The 23,638-nt window shown below is 36.5% G+C and overlaps 5 protein-coding genes and 1 pseudogene across 8 annotated transcripts; 5 read left to right on the forward strand and 1 right to left on the reverse strand.

The window, feature by feature from the left end:
* Positions 1 to 5,841: 5,841 nt before the first annotated feature.
* On the reverse strand, positions 5,842 to 8,209 carry LOC105220790 (phenoloxidase 2). Its single transcript, XM_011197298.3, has 4 exons — positions 7,164 to 8,209; positions 6,476 to 7,088; positions 6,201 to 6,418; positions 5,842 to 6,139 (listed from the first exon to the last, which is right to left on the reverse strand). The coding sequence occupies exons 1-4, from the start codon at positions 8,121 to 8,123 to the stop codon at positions 5,942 to 5,944; spliced, it is 1,989 nt and encodes a 662-aa protein (XP_011195600.2). The 5' UTR covers positions 8,124 to 8,209; the 3' UTR covers positions 5,842 to 5,941.
* Positions 8,210 to 11,114: 2,905 nt separating this feature from the next.
* On the forward strand, positions 11,115 to 12,709 carry LOC105220785 (MIT domain-containing protein 1). 4 transcript variants are annotated; one of them, XM_029046045.2, is made up of 5 exons: positions 11,115 to 11,263; positions 11,376 to 11,643; positions 11,745 to 11,983; positions 12,050 to 12,249; positions 12,326 to 12,708. In XM_029046045.2, exons 2-5 carry the CDS (start codon positions 11,529 to 11,531, stop codon positions 12,477 to 12,479), a joined length of 708 nt encoding a protein of 235 aa, XP_028901878.2. In that variant the 5' UTR covers positions 11,115 to 11,263; positions 11,376 to 11,528; the 3' UTR covers positions 12,480 to 12,708. The 4 variants fall into 4 exon arrangements, with proteins under 4 accessions (XP_028901878.2, XP_011195594.2, XP_028901879.2 ...); XM_011197292.3 differs by having other exon boundaries at positions 11,166 to 11,263; positions 11,342 to 11,643; XM_029046046.2 differs by having other exon boundaries at positions 11,250 to 11,384; positions 11,458 to 11,643; positions 12,326 to 12,709.
* A 4,788-nt stretch (positions 12,710 to 17,497) lies between these two features.
* Positions 17,498 to 18,127, forward strand: LOC128921659 (arylalkylamine N-acetyltransferase-like 2; annotated as a pseudogene).
* Positions 18,128 to 18,991: 864 nt separating this feature from the next.
* LOC105220786 (arylalkylamine N-acetyltransferase-like 2) lies at positions 18,992 to 20,032 on the forward strand. The gene has a single exon (XM_011197295.3). The coding sequence runs from the start codon at positions 19,301 to 19,303 to the stop codon at positions 19,979 to 19,981; it is 681 nt and encodes a 226-aa protein (XP_011195597.2). The 5' UTR covers positions 18,992 to 19,300; the 3' UTR covers positions 19,982 to 20,032.
* A 1,418-nt stretch (positions 20,033 to 21,450) lies between these two features.
* On the forward strand, positions 21,451 to 22,203 carry LOC105220787 (arylalkylamine N-acetyltransferase-like 2). Its single transcript, XM_011197297.2, has one exon. It carries the CDS (start codon positions 21,494 to 21,496, stop codon positions 22,181 to 22,183), a length of 690 nt encoding a protein of 229 aa, XP_011195599.2. The 5' UTR covers positions 21,451 to 21,493; the 3' UTR covers positions 22,184 to 22,203.
* Positions 22,204 to 22,605: 402 nt separating this feature from the next.
* On the forward strand, positions 22,606 to 23,320 carry LOC105220788 (arylalkylamine N-acetyltransferase-like 2). The gene has a single exon (XM_054229662.1). The coding sequence runs from the start codon at positions 22,606 to 22,608 to the stop codon at positions 23,290 to 23,292; it is 687 nt and encodes a 228-aa protein (XP_054085637.1). The 3' UTR covers positions 23,293 to 23,320.
* Positions 23,321 to 23,638: the final 318 nt, after the last annotated feature.

Raw genomic sequence — 23,638 nt, forward strand, 5'->3', positions numbered from 1 at the left:
TAATCATGTTATTTTACAAAAGTAATAATATCGCACTATTACATAAAGTCTTGCCTTGAAGTCACGAAAATTTGAAAAAAGTTATAATTTCCAAAGTTATAGCTGTTTGTGTTGAGCCAGTTCCAAAAAAAAACCAGTCCGGTGACAATCATAAGTCCTTGGAAATTCAACTAAAATCAATCGGATAAGAAAAATTAGTTTTATGAATAGATAATCCTGGTCCTGATCGAATTTCAATAATTTTTCAAAAAAAAAAAATATAAAACGACGGCCTCAGGAAATATTTTGGTTTTAAAAAATCGATATTTTTGAAAAAAGCTTCGGCTTTTTATGTTAATAAAATCTACTTAGCTGTTTTTGAGTTACAGTTCTCACCAGTTCAAAAAACATAGTTTTGAGAAAAACGCATTTAAAGTTTCACACTAGCGTTTTGGAGTGCCCGAGCGCTCTTTCTTATTTGTCGAATAACTTGAAAAGTAATTATCGGATCGACTTCAAATTTTCAGAGAATATTTTTAAGATATTACGCTTAACGAAGAAAAAATAAATTTTTTGAAAGCCTGACTATCCCTAACCCCTTAATTCGACTAATTTAATTTATATGGCAAGGGTTTTCGGTTAAGAGTTCAAGTTTAATATTCAGATATTTCTTATACCACAGGAAATCTTTTTCAAACAAGTCTCTACTAGCGTCATGGATTCTGTATTTATATATTTCGTATTTTCTTATCCCTTGTTTTTTCGGAGTCTACTCTCATAAGCATACTTCCAGGTAATAGTATTTGGACGCACGATTATTTTCTTCCAACTCGGTATGGGCATAAATTAAGAATATTCGAAAGACACTTGCTCTGATTTTTATAGCATTCAAAGAGGTGGTTGCCTCTATATATGCTATTTATAGATTTACTCCGAAAGCTACTTCTTAAATAAGTAAATTCTCACTTGCCCAAAATAAATAAAAGAAAATATTTGTACAGAAGAATGTCTACAAAATTTAGATTCGTTAAAAAAATCCCAACTTATTTGCGCAAAAATATCAAATTTCGAAAAGTAAATAGGCGAAGAAAACAGTTATATTCGCACTCAATGCGCTTAGAAAACAAGTAAGAAGCCAAGGCTGGGGAAATGAACGAACACAAATGTGTCACATGTGTGTGAAAATGTGTGAGTGTGTGTGTTTGTATTAAGTCGTAAGCACTTGACAAATAACAAAATTGCAATTAAGTTTATTTTGCGGTCTTTTTTTATTAGATAACCACTTATAAAGCATACATATGTACATACTTACAAACAAACTAGCCGTAACTCCCAAGAGCATCGTCTCAGCAGCACATTACTCACACATGCACATACACCATAAATTTCATCTATAAATGTATGAATGTATGTCTGAATGTATGTATGCCATTTGGCCTATGCCATTCAATGCAACTGGGACTATTCACAATCGTTCGAAGAAAGGCGACGCTTTACGCTCTCTAATGTCTCTGTACTGACTGAAGTGTATGCAATAATAAAAAATATAGCTGGGGCTATATATCAAGTACTAAGCCGATAAATACATTAAATAAATTCGGTGAAAAGGGCAATAACAACTGTATTTTTTTTCTTTATATCGCACACACGAGAGCTCACACACACACACTCAAACACTCATACACATGTGTGTATGTTTGTATACAAGTATATCGATTACAAGTGGCGTCACTTGTTTACCAAACATGAAAAGTAGCAAGGACTTAAAAAAAACAACAAAAATAAATGCCGTTAGCTATGGAAAAATAAAAATAAAATAATAATAAAACTCTTTGCGTAGAAAATGCAAAAACATACACACATACATATGTATATATGTATTTTTAGAGTAGTAGCGCGGGGCAGCCGTATATTTGTCAATCGTTTGACCATTCGAGGAGTATTTTGTGTGTTTTTTAATTCGTACGAATAAAGTTTGTTTTTAGAAGATATATGACTTTGTAGATGGAGAATTACATACATATATTTTTTTTTGTACTGAGAACTATTTTCATAGAAAGTTTAAATTTTCAAACGAAAAATACTTCAGCAAAGTCAATATTTGCCTGCAATCTTAGTTAAAGTTGCTAAAAATTAATATCTGAAATACTCTGAATCAGATGCAGATGCTTTAGAAGAGGCCGATGTTGTTATTGTTGGAGCGACAGTAATCGTCCTCCAAATAATTTCGAAGAAAGCTGACGAGTAGAGAATTCTAGGCCGATAAAACGTGTTGGTTCGTTCCAGTTACGTGGATTCGACTGTTGTCGTAGCAAGGAACATTCTAATAATCACGTGTCGCTATCTCATTATCGCTGTCAAAGACTCAAGAAAATAAAACAATTTTTTTCATTTAGTTGACGTTCTTCGATTGCCACGAGTCCCTCGTTCTTCTACAGAGAAGAGCATAGAATTTTCATATTCCTTTGGAAGGATAAAACTAGCTTGATTAAAAGACCGTTTAAAATAGGTTCATTGCCCTCCATTTTGCCGGAGAACTAATTCGGATTAGCTGGAAAACTTTTTTTGAAACGCAAGAAGGCTTTATATTAGATTGGCAAATATCTCCCTTCCGCCTTTTTGTCTTTTTAATTACGCGGCTATGTATAAAGCGCTAAAGAGCTCATATCTGGCAATACTATACATCTTTGAAAGGTCTTGGCATAACCTATAACACAACGCCATGCATGATTAGTTTGGATATTACGTTAAACAGTTATAGACGTGTAAACATGGAGTTCACTAACGCCGAAATTCGGGCTATTTTAGAGTTTTCCTTCGTTAAAGGCAAATCCTCTAGAGGAATGTGTTTTGGGGGATGGTATCTATCACTTCGAACTGCGGAGGAATAGAGAAGCCAGCCGGCGGAAAACCTGTGACGACGAATACCTATCAAATCATGGAAAACATCGGGTTAGACCGGCATGTGGCATCTCGTGACATCGCCCAGGAGATTGGAGTTAGTCACCAAACCATATTAAACCATCTGCAGAAGGTTGGTTATACAAAAAAAGCTTGATGTTTGGGTGTCCATGATTTGACGAAAAAAAAACGAGCTCGACCCTTTTCTGAAGCGGATGGTGACATACGACAATATCAAGCGCAAACGGTCGTGGTCGAAGGCTGGTGAATCATCCGAAATAATCGCCAAGACGGTATTGACGGCAAGGAAGATGTGTGTTTGGATTGGAAGGGGATCATCCACTATGAGCTGCTCCATATGGCCAGTCGCTTAATTCTACCATCTACTACGAACAACTGGAGCGCTTGAAGCAGGCGATCGACCAGAAGCGTCCAGAATTGGCCAACAGGAAGGGTATAGTGTTCCACCAGGACAACGCCAGATCACACACTTCGTTGATGACTCGCCAGACGCTACGGGAGCTCGGATGGGAGGTTTTATCGCATCCACCATATAGCCCGGACATTGCGCCAAGTGATTACCACCCGTTCCTGTAAATGGCGAACACCCTCGGTGGTGTAAAGTTTAATTCAAAAGAGGCTTGTGAAAAGTGGCTGTCCGAGTTCTTCGTAAATAAGAAGGGGGCTTCTACAAGGGGGGTATTATGACGTTGCCGTCTAGATGGAAACAGATTTTCGAACGAAACGGCGCATATTTGAACTAAATCCGATCGCTGCAACACTTTCTTTAAAGCATTGAATAAAGAGCAAAAAAACGGAAGGGAGATATTTGTCAACCTAATATTTCGCATGAGCCAATAACTGATTTTGGTTCTATTCGAACGAAAGAGACTAACTTACGGTCACTGTATTTTATTCCTACTATGCCATCTTTCTCTAAATTGCTTTAAAGGACACTTGGTCACACATTTAATTAGATTCTTCTTCTTCATATTTGAATTTGACAACACTAAAGTTCATATTTAGATTCAGTAATGAGATTCCATACTAAACAACTAAAACGCTTCAGACGTTCCCACGAAGGTCGAGATGACAGTGTGTCCTATCTATTTGGAAATTATAAGATTAAATAAACTAAATATTTTAATCTTCTTTGATAAAAAATATACTAGAATTAGTTTTAATAGTGATTGAGGATCTTTTGTTCATTTTTCTGCATTTTTGCTTTACTTTTTTATATTTCCTGCAAGACCTTGACAAGTGCTGTTATAAAAGTAGTACCCTAAGATTTATGCTTATCTCAAATACCGGTAAATGTTCCAAAGACTGTTCAAGGCAACATGAAAATCCATATTATTTTACTATCCTAAATTGGAACTATTAACTTGACCGAACTATTTTAATATTTTTAACATTACGACCTCCCTATCTTTGACTACCTCACACACCCACGATTAGTCTAAAAACTACTTATATCAACAATGAGAAAATTTTCCAATTTTTGAGCCATCTCCTTTACATTACAGTCATTTTCTCATAAAAATTATAGTCAATCAAAATTTTCTGTTATAATCCTTTACATATTAAGTTCCTCACATATAAGTGTCATACAAGTGTCTCCTAAAAATACCAACTGAAGCAAATTTAAGTGACTCGAAACTTAACACCCTCCAGCAATTGTCTGTCCAAGTATTAGCCGAAGCTAGGGTTATACTACTGCCTACCAGTAAAATTAAGTAATTTCAATTCGGCTCGGATTTTAGTCATTTAGTACTCCTACCAACCCAACCCAACTAACTCACACCTCACCAATTCATCTAATCAATTGAGCGACGGCTCGTATAAGCAATCATCAACTTTAAATTGAAATAAGTATTTGAAATCCTTTCAATTTTATTAGCATTTTAAGTTATCTGCTGTGTGGCACACACAATTCCAAAGCCAAACCCAGTGACACACGCCCAGTCCACCACCCTTTTGAGCTCGGCAAGCCGACAATCACTTGGTCTTTACTGCATTCCACGCTCTCTCTTTTTTGCCATTTTGTGACCAAAAATGTGGAGTGCTACAAATTGAGTTTTCCAATGCATAAACCGAAATTGAACATCACTAATCCCTTTAAAGTGACACACTGGCACCCTGTTATTGCTAAGCGTGTACGGTTATACGATTATTGCTGGCGCATTGAAATACAGTTTGCGGATAATTGAATTGTTCCCTGTCCGACATGAAGCAGACTACACTTCACATTGTAGCCCATGCTCGCAGCCGTAGCTGTTCGTACGCATGCCATCGATTATGTAAATGTAGTGAACCAGAGATTGTTTTCGCTTTCTTTATTCGTTGGCCTCACACGCTATTTCGTTTGATTTTTTTTATATTTTTATTTAAAAAAAAAAAGCAATAAGTCAGATAAATGAAGGGCTACAGCAATGTACTGCCCCCTTTTTTATGGCTCTCTAATTTCGATTTAAATTTTGGGATGAAGATGTATGTGAGAATTCAAGACATCCAAAGGCAATCCCCCAAATGTTAGAGACAGTTTTCTTCTCTATTAGCTTTTGGTCCTCGAGAAACTCAATACTTCAGGGTGGTTGGACTCGGTGGTACTTATCAAAATGTTACCATTCTAAAGAGATCAAATTAGTGGTCCTTGGCTGGTGCATTTAAACCGATCTAACTCGGTTTTAATGAGTTCGGATTTCAGATAAGACTGAAATTCTTAATATATTTTCGAATCGGAAATGTGCTTTGAGATTGGAAAAGCTAGGAAGGTTCCGGGAATTCCAGACCTTAAGAAATATACCTTACGACGGCCTAATCACCTAGAGTTACAGAAGATAAGCTAAGGCTTAGTCTTTAGATAGAGTATATCAAATCGAACCCAGTCTTAAATCTTCAAAAAATTGCCCCTCTTGGGAAATTGTCGTTCCCAAACTTGTATTATTAAAGCTTTATCTTATCAACTGACTGATCTCAAACGCGATTGTTCACAGCGAACTATTTTATTGCAAATTAAACATATTTAAATGAAGAAGAAAATAAATATATAGAGCTCGACTCAACAACAAGGCTTCGTGCGGTTTTCATAGCGTACGACAACGTCTGTAGTAATCATATTCGATGTGAGAAATTCGGCAAGGCGATCAGCACCAAACCGAGGCTGGCGATCGAATGGGAAGCCCAAGGCATGAAGATCGCGATGCAAGAGATTGTTGGAGCTACAATAGGAAGGACCAGCGACGATCTCTTGATCAACCTAAAGTAGTAAAATATATAAATATTATTAGAAAATCTGCATTCAACCAACAAAAACTTACGTTCTCCTGATCGTATTGGGATATCATAACGAAGAGCGCACACTGCAAACCTGCGGTTGAACCCTTCGGTATCAGCATATGATGTGGCCAGCCACAGGCGTCTTCGATAATTTCATTGGAAACATGTGTCACTTCCTGTTCTCGGAATGTGCGCTCTACCGGGATCGTTAGACTAGATTCAGTGGAGCGTCGCCTGATTACGTTTTCACCAGGTTGCACTGTAAAAATTTAGAGGTGTAAATAACGATAATAATATCTCAAACAAATTCACTTACGTGCCACCACAAATTTATCCAATTCGATCATAAGCAAACGTTGTTCTTTAAAGAGCATAGCCTGACCTTGCTCATCGTACTTGGGACCGATAAAAATGCGTACCAAACCCAAACGTTTCGTATCGCTTTCATTGCTCACATTGATTGTATATGTAAAGGGTGTATGCTGTAGATGCTTGAAGCGCGCAAAGACATTACCACGTGGCGCAAAGTCCACACCACGTGACAGATCAATATCACATTCCTGCCAGTAAGTGTATAAAACATTGGATTCCAGCACACCTTCAGCTGCGACTTCTAGAGATGTTAGAGAGACGCCATCGTAGCGTAACTCCGAAATGGTGTAGGGTGTTAGACGTGCTTTGTGTTGCTGAAAAATATTATCCAGATAGGCGTGCCATCTATAGAAGGCCGGGTCACGCATTGCCGTAGCCAGATCACCCATAACACCAAATGATTCCAAATGACGATGTTTGGGATCGTGCGCATAGGCGATGAAGAGATGACCCATATTATATAGATCACCATAAAGGTTGCGGTTTGGTGATGCCGTTGACGACTCAATTATATTACCAAGCACATCGATATTGAGTGGTATACGCTTGTCACTTTCCTGTCAAAGAGTTTAAAGAGTAAATTTCTAAACTATGGAAGTGAGGTCAGAGCTTGATCGCTCCCTTAAACTTACATCTAAGACAAAACCTTTGGCGATAGCTTCATATATACGATCGCGCCATTGTTCCAAGTCGACAATATCCATAATTAATTGATCCTGATGGCGTCGCACATCCGAAAGTTTGGTATTATCAAAGCGTGGCGACGACTCCATTTTCGGAAAGTAGCCCTCTTTAATATATTCACGCAAATCATCCAAGGGTTTCACACGTTCCAAATCATTACTCAAGCGTTCGACATTGTAACGCGCTAAGATCTGCTGATACATGTAGTAGAACAGCTCACCGCGACGACCCTTAAATACAACACTGTGTTCGCTCGCCTCGAATGGATACAACAAATACCGTTGCCAATGATATAAGTTCACACCGAAATCTTCACGAAAATACCACAAGCGATGTTCTGGTTCCTCATCTGATGCCGTATAATCATGCGGTATGACAATTGGTATACGCGAACCTTCGGGTACGATCGTGCATTCCTCACGTATGTGCCGAAAAACTTGACGATCCACAAATTTGTTGGGGAAACTCTGTATGATAGACGGTAAACCCACGCCTTTGGTGTCATTGCGCTGAAGTATTGCCACGCTCAGCGCATAATTGAAGAGATACGGATTGAGGCGATCGCGCGCATAAGCCGCAACGCTCTGCAGTTGATCGATTGTGGGCGCGTGCATGAACGTATCAATGAGGCGCGCGGCCATTATACGATGTGCCGGCATGCAGAGCGAAAAGTGCGCCTTACGCGACAATTGCATAGGTATACTAAGATCTGGCATGGGTATGTCCCGCACGCTTATGCGCTTCTCAGCTCTTTCGCTAAACCGATCCAGCACTTCATTGCTGATGCTTTGGTAACGTTCCGTTAAAAATTTTTTCGGCACATCAAAAACTACGCCTCGACCTTTTTCCATGAACACGGGTTCATGTGGACGATCGAAAAGTAGCAAGAGATCGGACTTGTCAGCCATTTTTGGTTGACCAGCTGAGCTGAGCTTTAGCACTCGATTTCTCTAACAGATCAACTCTTTTTTGCGGACCACTGCACTTCTGCTTATAAAATTTATTTAAAAACTAAATAGACCCGTGAGAAAGTTAGCGTATTTATATGCAAATTTTGGATCTCCAAAAATTTTTGTGGTTTTTCAAAAAAAAAAAAAAAAAAATATTGTGGTTTTAAGACCTTCTATGAAAGTCTTTATACTAAATGCATTTTTAGTGTGTTTCTATGTCGTTATCTTTCACTTAATTTGAGGTTTTGCAATTTTGGCAAGTCAACCGAATATAATACACTAAAATGCATTGAGTCTCCAATGCAGTGACCGAACTGATAAGAGTCTAGCGTGTTTCGAAAGATTTCGCAACGATTTCCAGAAGTCCGCCCCATGATTATTTTTTTTTTAAGAAGTGACATATTAATTTTGTGGTCTTTCTATGAGGAAGGCTCATTTTAAAATTCGACATCTGGTTAAAAAAAAGCGAAGAAATGTGCTGAAATGGAAGTCATGGGTGCGATTTTTAAAATGATATTAGTTCTATAATTTAGACAGGGTCGGACCAAATGGAAAGGGGTGTTAGATGTGTGGAGGGACTCTTTGCATGCAGGACATACATATATGTATATTAAGTATGTCGGGGCTCAATCTGGATAGGTAGGAGTTTAAATTTTTACAGTTTCCAGTTATATTAAGTATGTCGGGGCTCAATCTGGATAGGTAGGACTTCAAACTTTTACAGTATTCAGAACGAAGTAACGCGAAGGTTATTCTAGTTTCGCGAGGCAATTCGAGCTCTGTGCCTGTGCCTGTGCGGGTGATGCTTTATCTCCAAGTACGCCATTCATGGGAAGGGATGGTGTGGATGGCTCCTCTGTGAATGGCATTCAGTGTTTGTCGAAATTCTGTCCGAAGTCCGGTCGGTATAGTACTGTATGCCGTCGACGTATTTCAGAAAAGTACTCTTGATGGCTCTGAGAGGCGGTTTGCTTCCAGTAGGGAACTGCAGGAAAGATTTTTCCGAAAGCATCCCAACAGAAACGGCTTGGAGAGCATTTCGTTATATGTATCATAGTTTAGGTGCTCAACCGGTGACAGCAAGAAGCAACCTGTGGCTGTCCGAAGAGCGGTATTCTGACAAGTCTGGAGATTCCCCTAACGTAAGGGGTCTGAAGACTACGGTGAGGTCTTAATGAATGCAATAGGATATTCATAGTCCTTAAGTATCAATTAGAATCACTTACTGGTTGAACAAAAAGTCATTTACTGCGTCAAACTAGAAAATTAGAATATTGAAAATTGTGATTCAGACGAACTCCCCTCAAATGAAAAAAGTGCAATTAGTTGTACAAGCTTTTCTTAATATTCTGAAGAGATGGTGTCAGAAAGAAAAATGTCCAACGGCATTAGTTTTTTACGATGTTTTGGATATGATGCGATACTTGTTTCGAAATTGTTTAATTTCGATTGAAAATATCAACACGAGACTCTTCTCATTATCAAGTATTCAACAAAAACTCTTCGAGGGCGCGCTAGTTCTCTGGGATCGGTAAATATTCCATTCTGAGTTCTAGCAATGGATTTATATAAAAGATTTTAATGATTAACTTAACTCTTTCTAAAAAAAGAGAGCGTTAAAAAGAGCTGGTCTAGCGTGTTCTTATAAAATTGTACATGCATATATTTGAACTTAACATAACTTAAAGATTTAATATTGGAACTTAGGTTAGGTTAGATTTTGTTCGATGAAACACACTTAGACTATTAAGGGCAGTCCTTTGTGATGCAAAAAAAAAAACACAAGAAAAAACGTTAACTTCGGCTGTACCGTAGCTAATATACCCTTCACGGGTGCTTTTCTTTTAGTAACTATATGCTTAAGCAAATCTAAAGACGTGAGAAATAGTAAGTAAAAAAAATAAAACATTTTACTAATTCTTTTTAGGCGGGTTGTTTGCTAGAAACATTATGGCTATATAGTTAACCGATCTGAACAATTTCTTCGGAGATTATATTGTTACCTTAAGCAGTAATCCATGTCAAATTTCGAGAAGATGTCAAATGCGAAAATTTTTCATACAAGCCATTGATTCCGATCGTTCGGTTTGTATGGCAGCTATATGCTATAGTGAACCGATCTGGACAATTTTTTCGGAGATTAAACTATTTCTACGAACAATAACTCACACCAAATTTCGTGTACGTAGTAAAATGCGAAAGTTTTCCAAACAAACCCTTGATTCTGATCGTTCAGTTTGTATGTCAGCTATATGATATAGTGGTCCAATATCGGCAGTTCCGACAAATGAGCAGCTTCTTGAAGAGAAAATAACATCTGCAAAATTTCAAAACGATATCTTAAAAACTGAAGGACTAGTTCGTATATATACAGACAGACAGACAGGCAGACGGACATGGCTAAATCGACTCAGTTCAACATACTGATCATTTATATATATACTTTTTAGGGCCTCCGACGCTTCCTTCTAGGTGTTACAAACTTCGTGACAAACTTAATATACCCTGTTCAGGATATAATAAAAACCACATCCAGTCATAGACAAGACTGCTCTTATTTTTGTCATTTTTCAATTGTTTACGGTTTTACAAGAAATTAATTTAAAAATAATATTTTAAACACTTTGTTTGCATATTTATAATTTTTTTTTAATTATTATTTATTATTAATATAGTCATTACGATAATTACATTTAATTATTTCTTAAATGCCTAAAAGTAGGCAAATTATACTTAATAATGATGCCATATCTAAAACATAACTAATTTCAAACTTATTTATACTGCTACCATATATTGCTTTAAATTTCTATTATTTTTCCTGCTGAATACATATAATCTAAAATTGCTGCCATTTATTTATAATTTTTTTAATTAAATATTAAAAGTTGTAAAAGAAGTACTGCTACTTAAATTGGCACATTTTATATACAGAAAAACATGCACTTCCCATCTGGCAACGCTTGCTGGCACTGCACACAGCTGTCATCATTCCTCCATTGTTTGTTTATTACTAAATGTCACAATTTGACAATATTTTCTGTTAAGAAAAACAAAAACTTTGTCATCAAACAGTGATAAGTGGAGAAAATTTGTTTGTCAGTATTGTATCGAAATCATTTTGTTTGCTTTAATAATTCATTCAAGCGTTTTGTTTTATTTGTATAAATTTTTAGTGTTTTTTTGGTTTTCTGTTTTGTTTATTTGTAGTCTCAAATTGTAAGTGTTACCATTTTGGGTGTGTGTAAGGCGTTAGTATAGCTTATCCAAAGGCAATTTTCTATAAACATAGTTATAAATTCTCGGAAAAGTGTAGACGACGTGCGTTTATCAAAGTGATTGGTATCAGTGTTTACCGGCAGAATGAATGCAAAAGATATATTAATGCGTGCAGTGCAGTGTGATCAGGCCGGACGGATTTTGGAGGCACAACATCTCTATCAAGATGGCATACAAATACTTATGGATTTGGTGTCGGGTAAGGCAATACCAAGCAAATGCAATGCAATATGGAACGTTGTTGCATAAGTTAAATATAAAAAGGTTTAAATGCTTTGCATTTCCCTTGTTATTGCACAGGCGAATCGGATGTGGCAAAAAAGAAAGTGTTTTATGAGCGTATTAAAGAGTACATAGACCGCGCGGAACAAATTAAGGATCGCGTACAGAAGCATGTCATACGCGGCGAGCTAGTCACCAATATACCAATAGACGACAATGCCACGGGCAATAGTTATCAGTCACTCTTCGGCAAGTACTTAAATGCGGAGGTAAAAGAGGTGCTACTCGAGGAGCCATATCTGATCGAGAAATACCAGGTATGTGTAATATAAAAATGTAAATAATAAGCTGTCGCCCAGCAAAACAACTAAGCAATCAAGCAGTTTCAGAATCTTGTAACATTCCTGGAGTTGTTGGTGAAGAACTGTCGTAATATCAAATATGTAAGAGTGGTAACCAAAACGGATATGAAAGCGCCGGAGAACCAAAAAAACGTGCTGGAGCAGATACGTGCGGATATGTTCAGACGTAATGTAACGTTAAGCATAAAATTCGAAGACACCTTGCATGACCGCAAAATTGTGTAAGTTAACTTTGTTATCTATAAAATATTACTACAAACTAATTGCAATGCGGCTTGGCTTGGCTACTACTTACAGTCTCAGCAATGGTTATATTATAAAGATCGGGCGTGGATTGCATTTCTTCAAAGCCACTAATCCCTTATACAGCCTTGGCTTATGTGATTATGATTTTCGCAAATGCTTGCAAACAGACGTGGATATATGGCGTACCAAAAACTTTATTGCCTGAAGCTGATAAAGCTGACTTACTCATCGCCAAGCGCTCAACTGACATTTTTACCATATTTTTTTATGAATTTTATAAATGTGTAATTAACAAAAAAATTATTTTTGATTTGAAAGAAAGCTTTTGTGTTAAACTTAGTATATATATATGTATATGAAAGTATTTTTATAAATACTGTTACATAAATGATGTAAAAATTAAAACAATAAAAAATGAATTCCATTGACTGAATTAAGAAAAGGTTTATAACAAAAGAGACAAAAATATTTCTTTTTCATTTAAATACTTGTGAAATGCATGTGCTAGTTTTGTGTTAATTCTTTTTTACCGCTAGCTGTACTTCAGCGCAGGCGTCTAAAATATGCACATACATACACACACACACACACACACCCTGCAGCCTGCATAGGCACAATAGGACCTTGCCAAGTGTACCGTAATCGCTATAAATCTTCGACAGAAGCCAAAGTTGCCTTGCTGACAGCCACTATGTAGGCTGCGACAACGTGAAATTGCATTCTTCTGCAAATTTTTTCTGTTTTTTTTTTTGTGTGCGGGTATATTCCGCACAGCTGGAGGTGTTGCAATATTGGCAGTGAAGAACAATGTGCAGCGGGCGTCCTTTTATGCTGCTGCTGCTGCCCGCACGTACATAGTTTTGCAGCCACTATTTATACTGCTTACCATATTTTATGTCATACCAGATACGAGTGAGATTTTCGAGTGCGTCGACAGCTATTTGGGTGTTCCAGCGCGCACACGATGAAATTTCTTGGCGCTGGTAGTTGCAGTCAGTAGCTTGGATTTGACTGCACAGCGTGTGTGCATTGGATTCCAAGGATGCAACAATTCTTAAAAATTAAAAATACAAAAAAATTATAAAGTCCAAGAAATAAAACAGTTGAGCTTCGGCAGCAGTTCAGTCGTATAAATTGCACGCTCGAATGACCGTTGCATAAAAGCGCACTGTTTATTATCAGATTTTCGGGGTTTATTAATCAATGTGTGGTTTAATATTCAAGGATTTTTGATTAAAGTGAAAAAATGCGGAAAAATGGATTCTTTGTGGAAGCCAAAGTCACTACTAAACTGTGTATGAAAATCGAGGTTAAAATAGGTTTTTTTTTTTTGTTATTGTTGTAGATATTTGAATATCACGTAGTTGTTTTTGCTTCGGTTATCTGTAGATAATCCAGCGAAATGCACATCTTTGTTGAGTATGGACTAAGTTATTGGCTCATTAGGTCCACAAAATCATTCGTACATATATCGAGAGACGAGAAAAAATCATCAATAAGTTAGCCGTTAAACTAGATCTCTGAAAACTTTTTGTTATAAATGGCATAAATCGAACTAAATTAGTTTATCAGATATTGAACTCTATTCTGAGATCTTCTAGATCGAGATTATCGAATTACATTCAACGATCTAGACAGTTTGAATTGGCCTGGTTTGGAAAAATCATGGATTAATTAAAAATAGAAAAACAAATATTGGACAATTTGAAAAGACGATCACTTATTTCATATGGCTCCAGCAAATCTTCTTTATTAGCACAATTTCATGTTGAGTCCAAAAAATGTCTTAAAGTGGACTTGGAGCAATATATATCAAATATCAGTGATGGAGGTCGATCTCCGATGTATGTTGTTGTTGTTGTTGGGTTATAAAACGTTCCCCAAATAATTTTGAGGAATTCTGCCGATTCGGCAGTCCTTAGTCGGCTAAAAATTCTGGTCCGTTTCGGTTACGGATCTATTTATGTTCCTAACGAGCTAAACACATCAACTACTTTACCTTTATTTCTCTTACATGATGAAGACATTTAGGGAAATCGGTTTTCAGTATTTTTTAGTCTTAAGATACCGTTATGACTTTAATTGTATTGCAAAAGTTCCTCAATTAAGATAAAATGCGATGAAATGAAATCCTTTACTTCAGCCTCAAATAATGAAGGAATGTAAAAGGGCACGAAAGACCCGAGATCTACTTAACAGAGTTGATTCTGCATACTATATGTAATACAATCCTACTTGACACACTCAATACTGCTTAATTTTAACAAACATTTATCAGATAAAAACGTTCGAAGTGAACCAGAAAATCCCGAGTGACGCTTCTGAAGACTGAACCACCTTGGTTTGGCCGATTTTCAGTAGAAATATAGATTTTAATTTGTGTTATTCGAAGAAAGACGTTGTTGTATTGTATATTCATGTTGTTGTAGAGACACTCAGAGTGTTAAATTTATGAGAACCCCCGATTCGAGTTATAATATATGTATATATAATATGTATATAATTTTCAGCCATGAACCACCTAAAAAATTTACTCTATTTTACCTCCTTAACTAAAAGCTAACCTGCAGCGCGTTGTTATTGTAAATTATACAAGCACTTATGTAACTTACTTATGCTACAATATAATATAAGCTGACATACTTTTGCATAAATACCGTTACCAGCCAGCAGGATGTAACGCGTCCAACGGTTTATTATAACTTTTCGACACTTTAGTGTATTTGCGCAATTTTTTTTTTTTTTCAACAAACTGCATTTATAATCTATACACATACATATACATATGTATGTAAGTGTGTTTGTCTGCAAGTGTTAGTTGATGATGACAAATTAATGATTCGTTGTGCCCCATGGTGTAAATTATACACCCTGTCGCTGAATTATTTATCGCATCATAAATAATAAAATTTCGTGCTGATAATAATATGACGCCCAAGACGCCGCAAAAGAGGTGAATAAAAGGGCCGAATAGCTAAAGTGCAGTTGCTACCTACCACCTACATGCACAAAGACTTACAAAATGTGAAGGTAAAAATATATTTCTAGATTCTTACAGCAAGTTATTATAATTTAGAGAATTCGATTGTTGTTGTATTGTTAAAATTTTATTGCTATTTTTTGTATAAAATACGTTTAAGGTAATTCTTCTTAATTAAATATGTTTCTTTATTTGTAAACTTTGAAATTCTAGTAGATGGTATACAAGATCCCTTCCTACTCATTTTGTTTATGAATTATATAAGTTACACGTTCAATATTTTCTCCCATCCGATTCTAAAACTTAACGATCTATTATATATGTTTCAAAATTTTCGTTCCCTGGAGAATCGGAAATAATTGTCGTTGCGATGTAAATTCTAGTTTTGATGAAAAGAAATAAAGTATTCGAGAAACATTGATCCCACCACAAATCTAATCTAGGACTATTGTCAAAATTGACCAGAACAGAGCTAATAATTCGACCAAACCACTTTAAAACCAGCCTGAAGGAGTTGTCTTATTAATAGCTGTTATTTGATTTCTACTCAGTTTAATCGATATTTTTCTGAGGTTATTGAACCAATCTTACTTTTTCCGGGAGATTGAATCATAGGTAAAAAACGTGTATTCTCCGCTTTTCGAAGTTAGCCTTCACAATCGAAATATTTGTTTTTGAAGTTCGAAAAATGTATTAAAAAAATTGTTTTTAATTACAGCGAATATGTTTAGTAGCTACATAAGGATATAATTTACATTTTCTTCTTATTTCAATGGTGTCTAACATTTTTCGATCAAGCTTATATGAAAAAGTTCCTGGAAATTTGGACCTAACGGCTGGAATTTATCCACTGGAAATCGAGCCATCAATATAAAGCTGTGATGGATATCTTAATTGTTAATTTTCGATTAGTTGAGAATTTTAAGATTTATACTTAAACTTTGATGTTGCTCTAATCAGTTATGTTTTAGCTCTTTCGGATCGTTTACATTTTGTATTAGGAAAATTACAGGTTTTCCTTAAAAGTACTGCGAAACTTCCATAATTCCCAGTTCCTTAACTCGAATTTCTCCATAACTCGAAATCTTAAATTGGCAATAGAAGTCAAATTTCAGAGCATTTATTCAAAGCGACCGCCTATCACAGTTCAACCAATTGAGGAAAGATCGTTGGAATATGGCAGTGTCTAAAGTGTATCTAATATAACCGATAAAAAATAATAATTTTTGTTTCACTATTGAATTCAAAATTAAAGTTATGTGTATATAGGGTCAGGTTGAAATGTCTGGCTATAGGAAGGGCTTTATTTTATATATTCCTTTAATACTTGATACTTGATACATTTATCCACGACTTCGAAATAAAAGTTTAAATATGTCACAGCGTATGAAATGGTTGACTAAACTTCGAATGCACAAGAAAGAATTTGTAGCAAATAACTGTTTTTGGCCACCTAGAGGAAGAGAGAGAGAGAACTAATTAATGACGAACCTTACTCAGATCTGAAAGACCTTGTTACAACACAATAACTGAAAGGTATCCAACGTTCAAGGGTACTTAGCTCTGCTCTCAGTATGGTATCGCTATTCTCCTGTACAGTTAAACGACAACACAAATTCTGTAACTAACCTCTCTGATTCAGCAATTATATCGGATGATGTATGTTTAATGGCCCACAAACGTTGTCTTGTAGCTGACGACAGGTCTCTGAAAGTTATCAAAAATAAAAATAATACTAAATTAAAAAAAAAATAAGTTTTTAAACATGTAAAATAATCTTTACATTTCATTTGGGTGAAAGTAAATACATACTCACTCATCCGTATTGAATGGTCGAATTATGTGTGGACGAATTCAAATATGTTTGAAATACATACATATACGAATTAAAAACGTGAACGTCGGGCCCCCATGTATACAAGTATACACGTGATAACCTATTGATTCTAAAAATACATTTCGGCATTAAGGCAACTGCTTGTAAATGTGGCATTTGGAAAAAACTCATATCGCACAACTAAAAAGCATTTAAAATACATATACAAATATTACATATATTCGGTTAGTTAGGATAGTTTCAGAAATTGTATATAAAGACAAGACAAAGATATTTCTCATTCGATGATAGTTTGCCCCCCACCAGAGGTAAGGAATTTGAGATACTAGTCGCATAAAACAAACACACTTATAAATAATCCAAGCATAGTCTGGTCTGCCATTAGAGTACTAGAGCTGAATAGGAAATGCCTGGGCTCCGAATTGAAGCGAATCCAACGGACAATATACGAATTCGTATTATAGAGTTGAGTTATCGCGATGCGGTGCGTAATTTCCTTCGTTCACATTTCTACCCAGATGAGCCATTGATGATTGGCAGCGCACAAAGACATCCGGATCCGGATGATGAAGAACCTGCTTAATGGCAGTACAACAGCAAACCGTTAACTGTATACTAAAAGAACGTATAGTTGGCGTGTTATTGTCAGTGTGCAAGTTTAGTGATAAAGCTGGACATTTATTTAAGGAAGCAGCCCGCCTCGGTTCAACTAATTGGGATAAGATCGTTGGTATATTGGCTTATGCTGAGCGCGACTCTAACGTCTTCAAACGTTATAAAGTTGAGAGAGCATTGCACATTCACGCCGGGACTGTCGATGGGAGTTTACGTGGACGTGCGATTTCAGTGAGACATAAAGAGAAGTTGAAAGAGTTGGGTCGTCAGCTGGGATATCCAGCTGGAGATCAGAACGTATGGGTATGGACTGTGTGAATGTCATTAAGTATACAGATTACTTGGATGAGGAGGGTAACGTGGGGTATTTAACCCACCGCTGCCACATGAATATCTAAAAACTTATGCTACGAGACTATAAACGTTAAGATCACCTTAAGATCACATGAATATACCGGGTTTTGTAGAAACATATCTATATAAGTGTATTAGTATGCAGAGTGTAATATATTTGATAAAAAATAAATAAATTTAAGTGAAGAAACAAACTGTGTATATGTATAATGTTATGTTTATATGTCTGTCCCGTGGGCGGAAGATAAATATTTCAGCTGGTGCTTCCTTATACGAGTTAGACAAGCCCCTTATCATTTTTGTTTGAGAGCTTTAGTATCCATATCTATCGCGGGAACTAACAATTATTAGACAAACAATTCCGACTAGAAAGCCATTGTGATAAGTGAGATCATTAAATATAAGATTAAATATTTACGTCCCTACATCGTTCGATCCAAAATATTTTGTGAGTCGGTGTTCGGTGGTTGGTTTTCCAGATTTCTTGATAGACAACGGACAAAATACGTGTTTCAAAGCACCGTATTTCTCTTTTACTGTTTGGCAAAGCAAAGGAGCCAAGACTTTTAAGAGCGTGGCCAAGTTACCAGTGATCTAGATTTATTAAAATAGAGCATAGATAGTCAGAAGACGATGATATTGTAGCGTCTGCCATGGATGAACAGGATAATGAGGAGAGCTCCAATGAGACCGAAGGGGAAGCGACACAAGACCAAAGCGAGTCGTTTATGTGCTTAGATTACGATGAACAAGTAGCTGGAGCGGAATGAGAGTCGAATGAGAGGGTGCACAACATCTTGACGTCTGGTGTCTGCATGACCTTGCCGCACGAAAACGAGAGTCAACTTCGAGGCAACTTACACTGATCGAGATGTTGAAGTAAGCGCACCAGGTTTCGTCTCGCCCGCGGGCTTAATGCTCGCCCTCTAATGCTCTACTTACTGTTATTATTCTATATTTTTATTTTTTTTTTTTGTTACTATGTACAACTATTATTGTTGTGAATTTTGTGCTTTTTTGAGCTTTATATTTGTATTTTTAGTTCACTTTATCTTTTATGAGTTCGTTGCCTAATTTATGCGTACGGCAGCATAAGTCAACACCCTTTTAATCTTATCGTGACAAACCACTATTTTTAGCAATCTAGCAATATAGTTAATAGATTACGATAATAATATATTCAAACTAAATGAATAATCCAAACATTGTTTGTCAGTAGAGTACAAGAGTTCGGCTGAAAATGATTGGTCAGCAAATTGATGCGAATCCAACGGATAATATACGAATTCGTATTATAGAGTTGAGTGATCGTGATGATGTGCTTAACTTCCTTCGTAAACATTTCTACCCAGACGAGCCATTGACGATTGGCAGCCATCCGGATCCGGAAGATGAGGAATTCAATATTTCACTAATAGCGCATGGAACCTGTTTAATGGAAGTACAACAGCAAAGTGTTAATGGTATTCTAAAAGAACGTATAGTTGGTGTTGTATTGTCGGGTCCCAAGTGTAGTGATGAGGCTGAGCTTTTATTTAAGGAAGCCGCCCACCTTGGTTCAACCACTTGGGGTAAGATTGTTGGGATATTGGCTCAAGCTGAGCGCGACTCGAACGTCTACGAGCGTTATAACGTCGAAAGAGCGTTGCACATGCACGTCGCGGCTGTCGATGAGAGCTTACGTGGACGTGCGATCGGAATGAGATTAATGGAGAAGTTGAGAGAGTTGGGTCGTGAGCTAGGGTATCCACTCATGACTACGGATTGCACGAGTTTATATTCGGCGAAAGTATCAGAACGTATGGGTATGGATTGTGTCAATATCATTAAGTATGCAGATTACTTGGATGAGGAGGGTAACGTGGTGTTTAACCCACCGCTGCCACATGAATATATAAAAACGTTCGCCTTGAGGCTATGAATATTAAGTCTATCCTAAACTAAAATGTGTAATATATGTAGGTGATAAGAAATAAAAAGTGATTTCAAAATAAAAGTTATGTATATGTAAGGCTAGGATGATATGTCTGTCGCTTGGAGGGACTCACTTTGTATAATCCCTATATACGATTTTCGTACTTGAATCGCAATATTCCAATCGCTGAATTATCCTCACTGATATGCAATTTTCAGCTTCTTACTACTGAGCTATTGTCCTTAAAAAATCTAACCCTATGGGTCAAGTTGATATCATTTCCTAATGAAAGAATTAATAGTAGTAAATTATTAGTGTGGTCCTATAACTAAAGAAGACCAGAAGAATCTTGAGATAATATAAAAACGAACAAGTATCTAAAGCTCGCTGACACAGAAGAATATATAGTTTTGAATTGCATCTTTTCAGTGCCTGAGCCAATAGGACCATGTCTGGCTTCATTAACCCATTCCGTCCCATTGTACTCACTTGGGTACAGAAAAAAAATGGTTCGGAAAACCTATTCGATCTCATTGTACTCACTTGGTTAAAAAAAAAAAAAAATATGAAAACTATCTCTACATATCACTTGAGTGAAGGTATAAATATACTCACTCATCCGTATTGTATGGATGTGAACGTCGGGCCCCCTAGTATTTATATATAGTTACATCTATACACGTGATAACTTATTAATTCTAAAAATATATTTCGGCAACTGCTCGTAAATGTGGCATTTGAAAAAAAAAAAAACGATATAGCACAACGTAATATATTATATACATATATATTCAACAAGCAAATCATATATTATATATATATTCAGTTAGTTAAGATATGTAGTTCCAAAAATCGTATATAAAGACATGAAAAACGAAATAAAAATTAGAATGAAATATTTCTCACTCGATGACAGTCTTTGATTGCCCCCCACCAGAGGTAAGGAATTTAAGATACTCCATTGAAATATTAACAATACCAATGTCGCATATATTTAGGCATATCATTTTTGCTGAACTACTCAAACTTTTGATCGCCTTGTCACAGGGCTATAGTACAGGCGTTTCTTAATTTCACAATCGAATCAATTTAGTTCTGACCCTGTCGTTGTTGTCCAGTGGATCTATTTGTGGGAATGTAATCTCTTATTATACTTTCTTCCAATTCAACCGATCTACTTGATGTTGATCCACTATAGGGCTTAGTTATCCAGGTTATAGACAATTCAGTAATGAGACCAAATATGTGTCGGAGCATTTTTAGATGTATACTCAGTGGACGAATGTGTCTCAAGCTTTTCTGAGCTTTATATTGGTATTTCTTCCTCTTCTCATGCCCCAAAAAACTTATCTTCTTTGATTTCGCTTTCTAATTAATACAATCAGCAAGTCAAGGTCTTATCACGACAACCTCTATCTTTAGCACGGCAATCTAGATAATAGATTACGATTATATATTCAAACTAAATGAATGAATCCAAACATTACTTGTCAGTAGAGTACTAGAGTTCGGCTGAAAATGATTGCTCAACAAATCGAAACGAATATAGCGGACAATATACAAATTCGCCTTATAGAGTTGAATGATCGTGATGAGGTGCTTAATTTCCTTCGAAAACATTTCTATCCAGATGAGCCATTCATGATTGCCAGCGCACAAAAACATCCGGATCCGGAAGATGAGGAATTCAATATATCATTAATAGCGCATGGAACATGCTTAATGGCTGTGCAACAGGAAACCGTTAATAGTATCTTAAAAGAACGTATAGTTGGCGTTGTGTTGTCGGGCCCCAAGTGTAGTGATGAAGCTGAGCATTTATTTAAGGAAGCCGCCCGCCTCGGTTCAACCACTTGGGGCAAGACAATTGGGATATTGGCTCATGCTGAGCGTGACTCTAACGTCTACGAGCGTTATAATGCTGATAGAGCGTTGCACATTTATGCCAGTGCTGTCGATGGGAGATTTCGTGGACGTGCGATTTCAATGAGACTTAAAGAGAAGTTGAAAGAGTTGGCTCGTCAGCTTGGATATCCACTCTTGACTACGGACTGCACGAGTTTTTATTCGGCGAAAGTATCAGAACGTATGGGTATGGACTGTGTGAATGTCATTAAATATACAGATTGTCTGGATGATGAGGGTAAGGTGGTGTTTAACCCACCGCTGCCACATGAATATCTGAAAACGTATGCCATGAGGCTTTAACTGTTAAGACCATCATAAGATTACATATTACATCTGTACATATATACCAAATTATCTAAATACATGAAGTGTGATATACCCGATTAATAATAATAACTGTGTTACCATTGAATTCAAATGATACGAAATCTAGAGGGTTTCCCAAAAAATATAGTGATATCTCAAGCTGTTTGGAACTTTATATTTGTAATTTTAGTTATTTGTGAAATATTTCAGGCTTCTCATGCCCCAAAAAACTTATCTTCTATGAGTTCGCTATATAATTAATACAAAGAATAGCATAAAGTCAAGGCCGTTTTTATCTTATCGCAACTAACCACTATTTTTAGCACACCAATCTATTAACTATCAATAACGATATATTCAAATGTAGGAATAATCCAAACATTGTCTGTCATTAGAGTACTAGAGTTCGACTGGAAATGACTGATCGCCAAATTGAAGCGAATGAAGCGGATAATATACGAATTCGCCTTGTAGAGTTGAGTGATGGTGATGATGTGCTTAACTTTCTTCGTAAACACTTCTACCCAGAGGAACCGTTGTGTAGCAGCTCACAAAAACCTCCACATCCGGAAGATGAGGCATTCAATATTTCATTAATAGCGCATGGAACATGCTTAATGGCAGTACAACAGCAAATCGTTAACGGTATCCGAAGAGAACGTATAGTTGGCGTTTTATTATCTGGTCCCAAGCATAGTGATGAAGCTGAGCATTTATTTAAGGAAGCCGCTCGTCTCCGTCCGACCGATTTTGGCAAGGCAATTGGTATATTGGCTCATGCTGAGCGCGATTCTAATGTCTTCGAGCGCTATAATGTTGAGAGAGCGTTGCACATTTACGCCGGTGCTGTCGATGGGAGCTTTCGTGGACGTGCGATTTCAATAATACTTAAAGAGAAGCTGAAAGAGTTGGGTCGTCAGCTTGGGTATTCACTCTTGACTACGGATTGCACAAGTTTTTATTCGGCGAAAGTATCAGAACGTATGGGTATGGACTGTGTCAATGTCATTAAGTACGCAGATTATCTGGATGAGGAGGGTAAGGTGGTGTTTAACATGCCACTGCCACATGAATATCTGAAAACGTACGCCTTGAGGCTATAAATATTAAGTCTATTCTAAGCTGAAATGTGTAATATAGTTGATAAGAAATAAAAAAAGTGATTTCAAAATAAAAGTTTGTATGATTAGGATAATATGCCCGTCCTTTGAAGACGTTTATTTTGTTTAATCTCTACATACGATTTTTGTACTTAAATCGCAATATTCTAACTTATTGACCTTAAAAACATTTCTGAATAGCGGTAATGCCTACCATCGGAGGTTTTTCTTGTTTTCTTGATGTTAAATGACTGAAGCGAAGATCTTGAGAACTAAAAGATCATGTGAATCACTCTATCAAATATCTAACCCTCGAGTATATATTGTATTACAGCTTCCTAATGAAATC

The sequence above is a fragment of the Zeugodacus cucurbitae genome, chromosome 4 (genome assembly GCF_028554725.1).
Source record: "Zeugodacus cucurbitae isolate PBARC_wt_2022May chromosome 4, idZeuCucr1.2, whole genome shotgun sequence".
In the NCBI taxonomy this organism is placed as follows: Eukaryota; Metazoa; Arthropoda; class Insecta; order Diptera; family Tephritidae; genus Zeugodacus; species Zeugodacus cucurbitae.

Bases quoted from the DNA above. Each gene is read 5' to 3' on its own strand.
- LOC105220785 (XM_029046045.2), top strand. From the start codon at position 11,529: ATGAATGCAAAAGATATATTAATGCGTGCAGTGCAGTGTGATCAGGCC. The intron at 11,644-11,744 runs GTAAGGCAATAC...GTTATTGCACAG, and splicing joins ACTTATGGATTTGGTGTCGG to GCGAATCGGATGTGGCAAAA. The intron at 12,250-12,325 runs GTAAGTTAACTT...TACTACTTACAG, and splicing joins TTGCATGACCGCAAAATTGT to TCTCAGCAATGGTTATATTA.
- LOC105220788 (XM_054229662.1), top strand. From the start codon at position 22,606: ATGACTGATCGCCAAATTGAAGCGAATGAAGCGGATAATATACGAATT.
- LOC105220786 (XM_011197295.3), top strand. From the start codon at position 19,301: ATGATTGGTCAGCAAATTGATGCGAATCCAACGGATAATATACGAATT.
- LOC105220790 (XM_011197298.3), bottom strand. From the start codon at position 8,123: ATGGCTGACAAGTCCGATCTCTTGCTACTTTTCGATCGTCCACATGAA. The intron at 7,089-7,163 runs GTAAGTTTAAGG...ACTCTTTGACAG, and splicing joins CCAAAGGTTTTGTCTTAGAT to GAAAGTGACAAGCGTATACC. The intron at 6,140-6,200 runs GTAAGTTTTTGT...TTACTACTTTAG, and splicing joins CCCAATACGATCAGGAGAAC to GTTGATCAAGAGATCGTCGC.
- LOC105220787 (XM_011197297.2), top strand. From the start codon at position 21,494: ATGATTGCTCAACAAATCGAAACGAATATAGCGGACAATATACAAATT.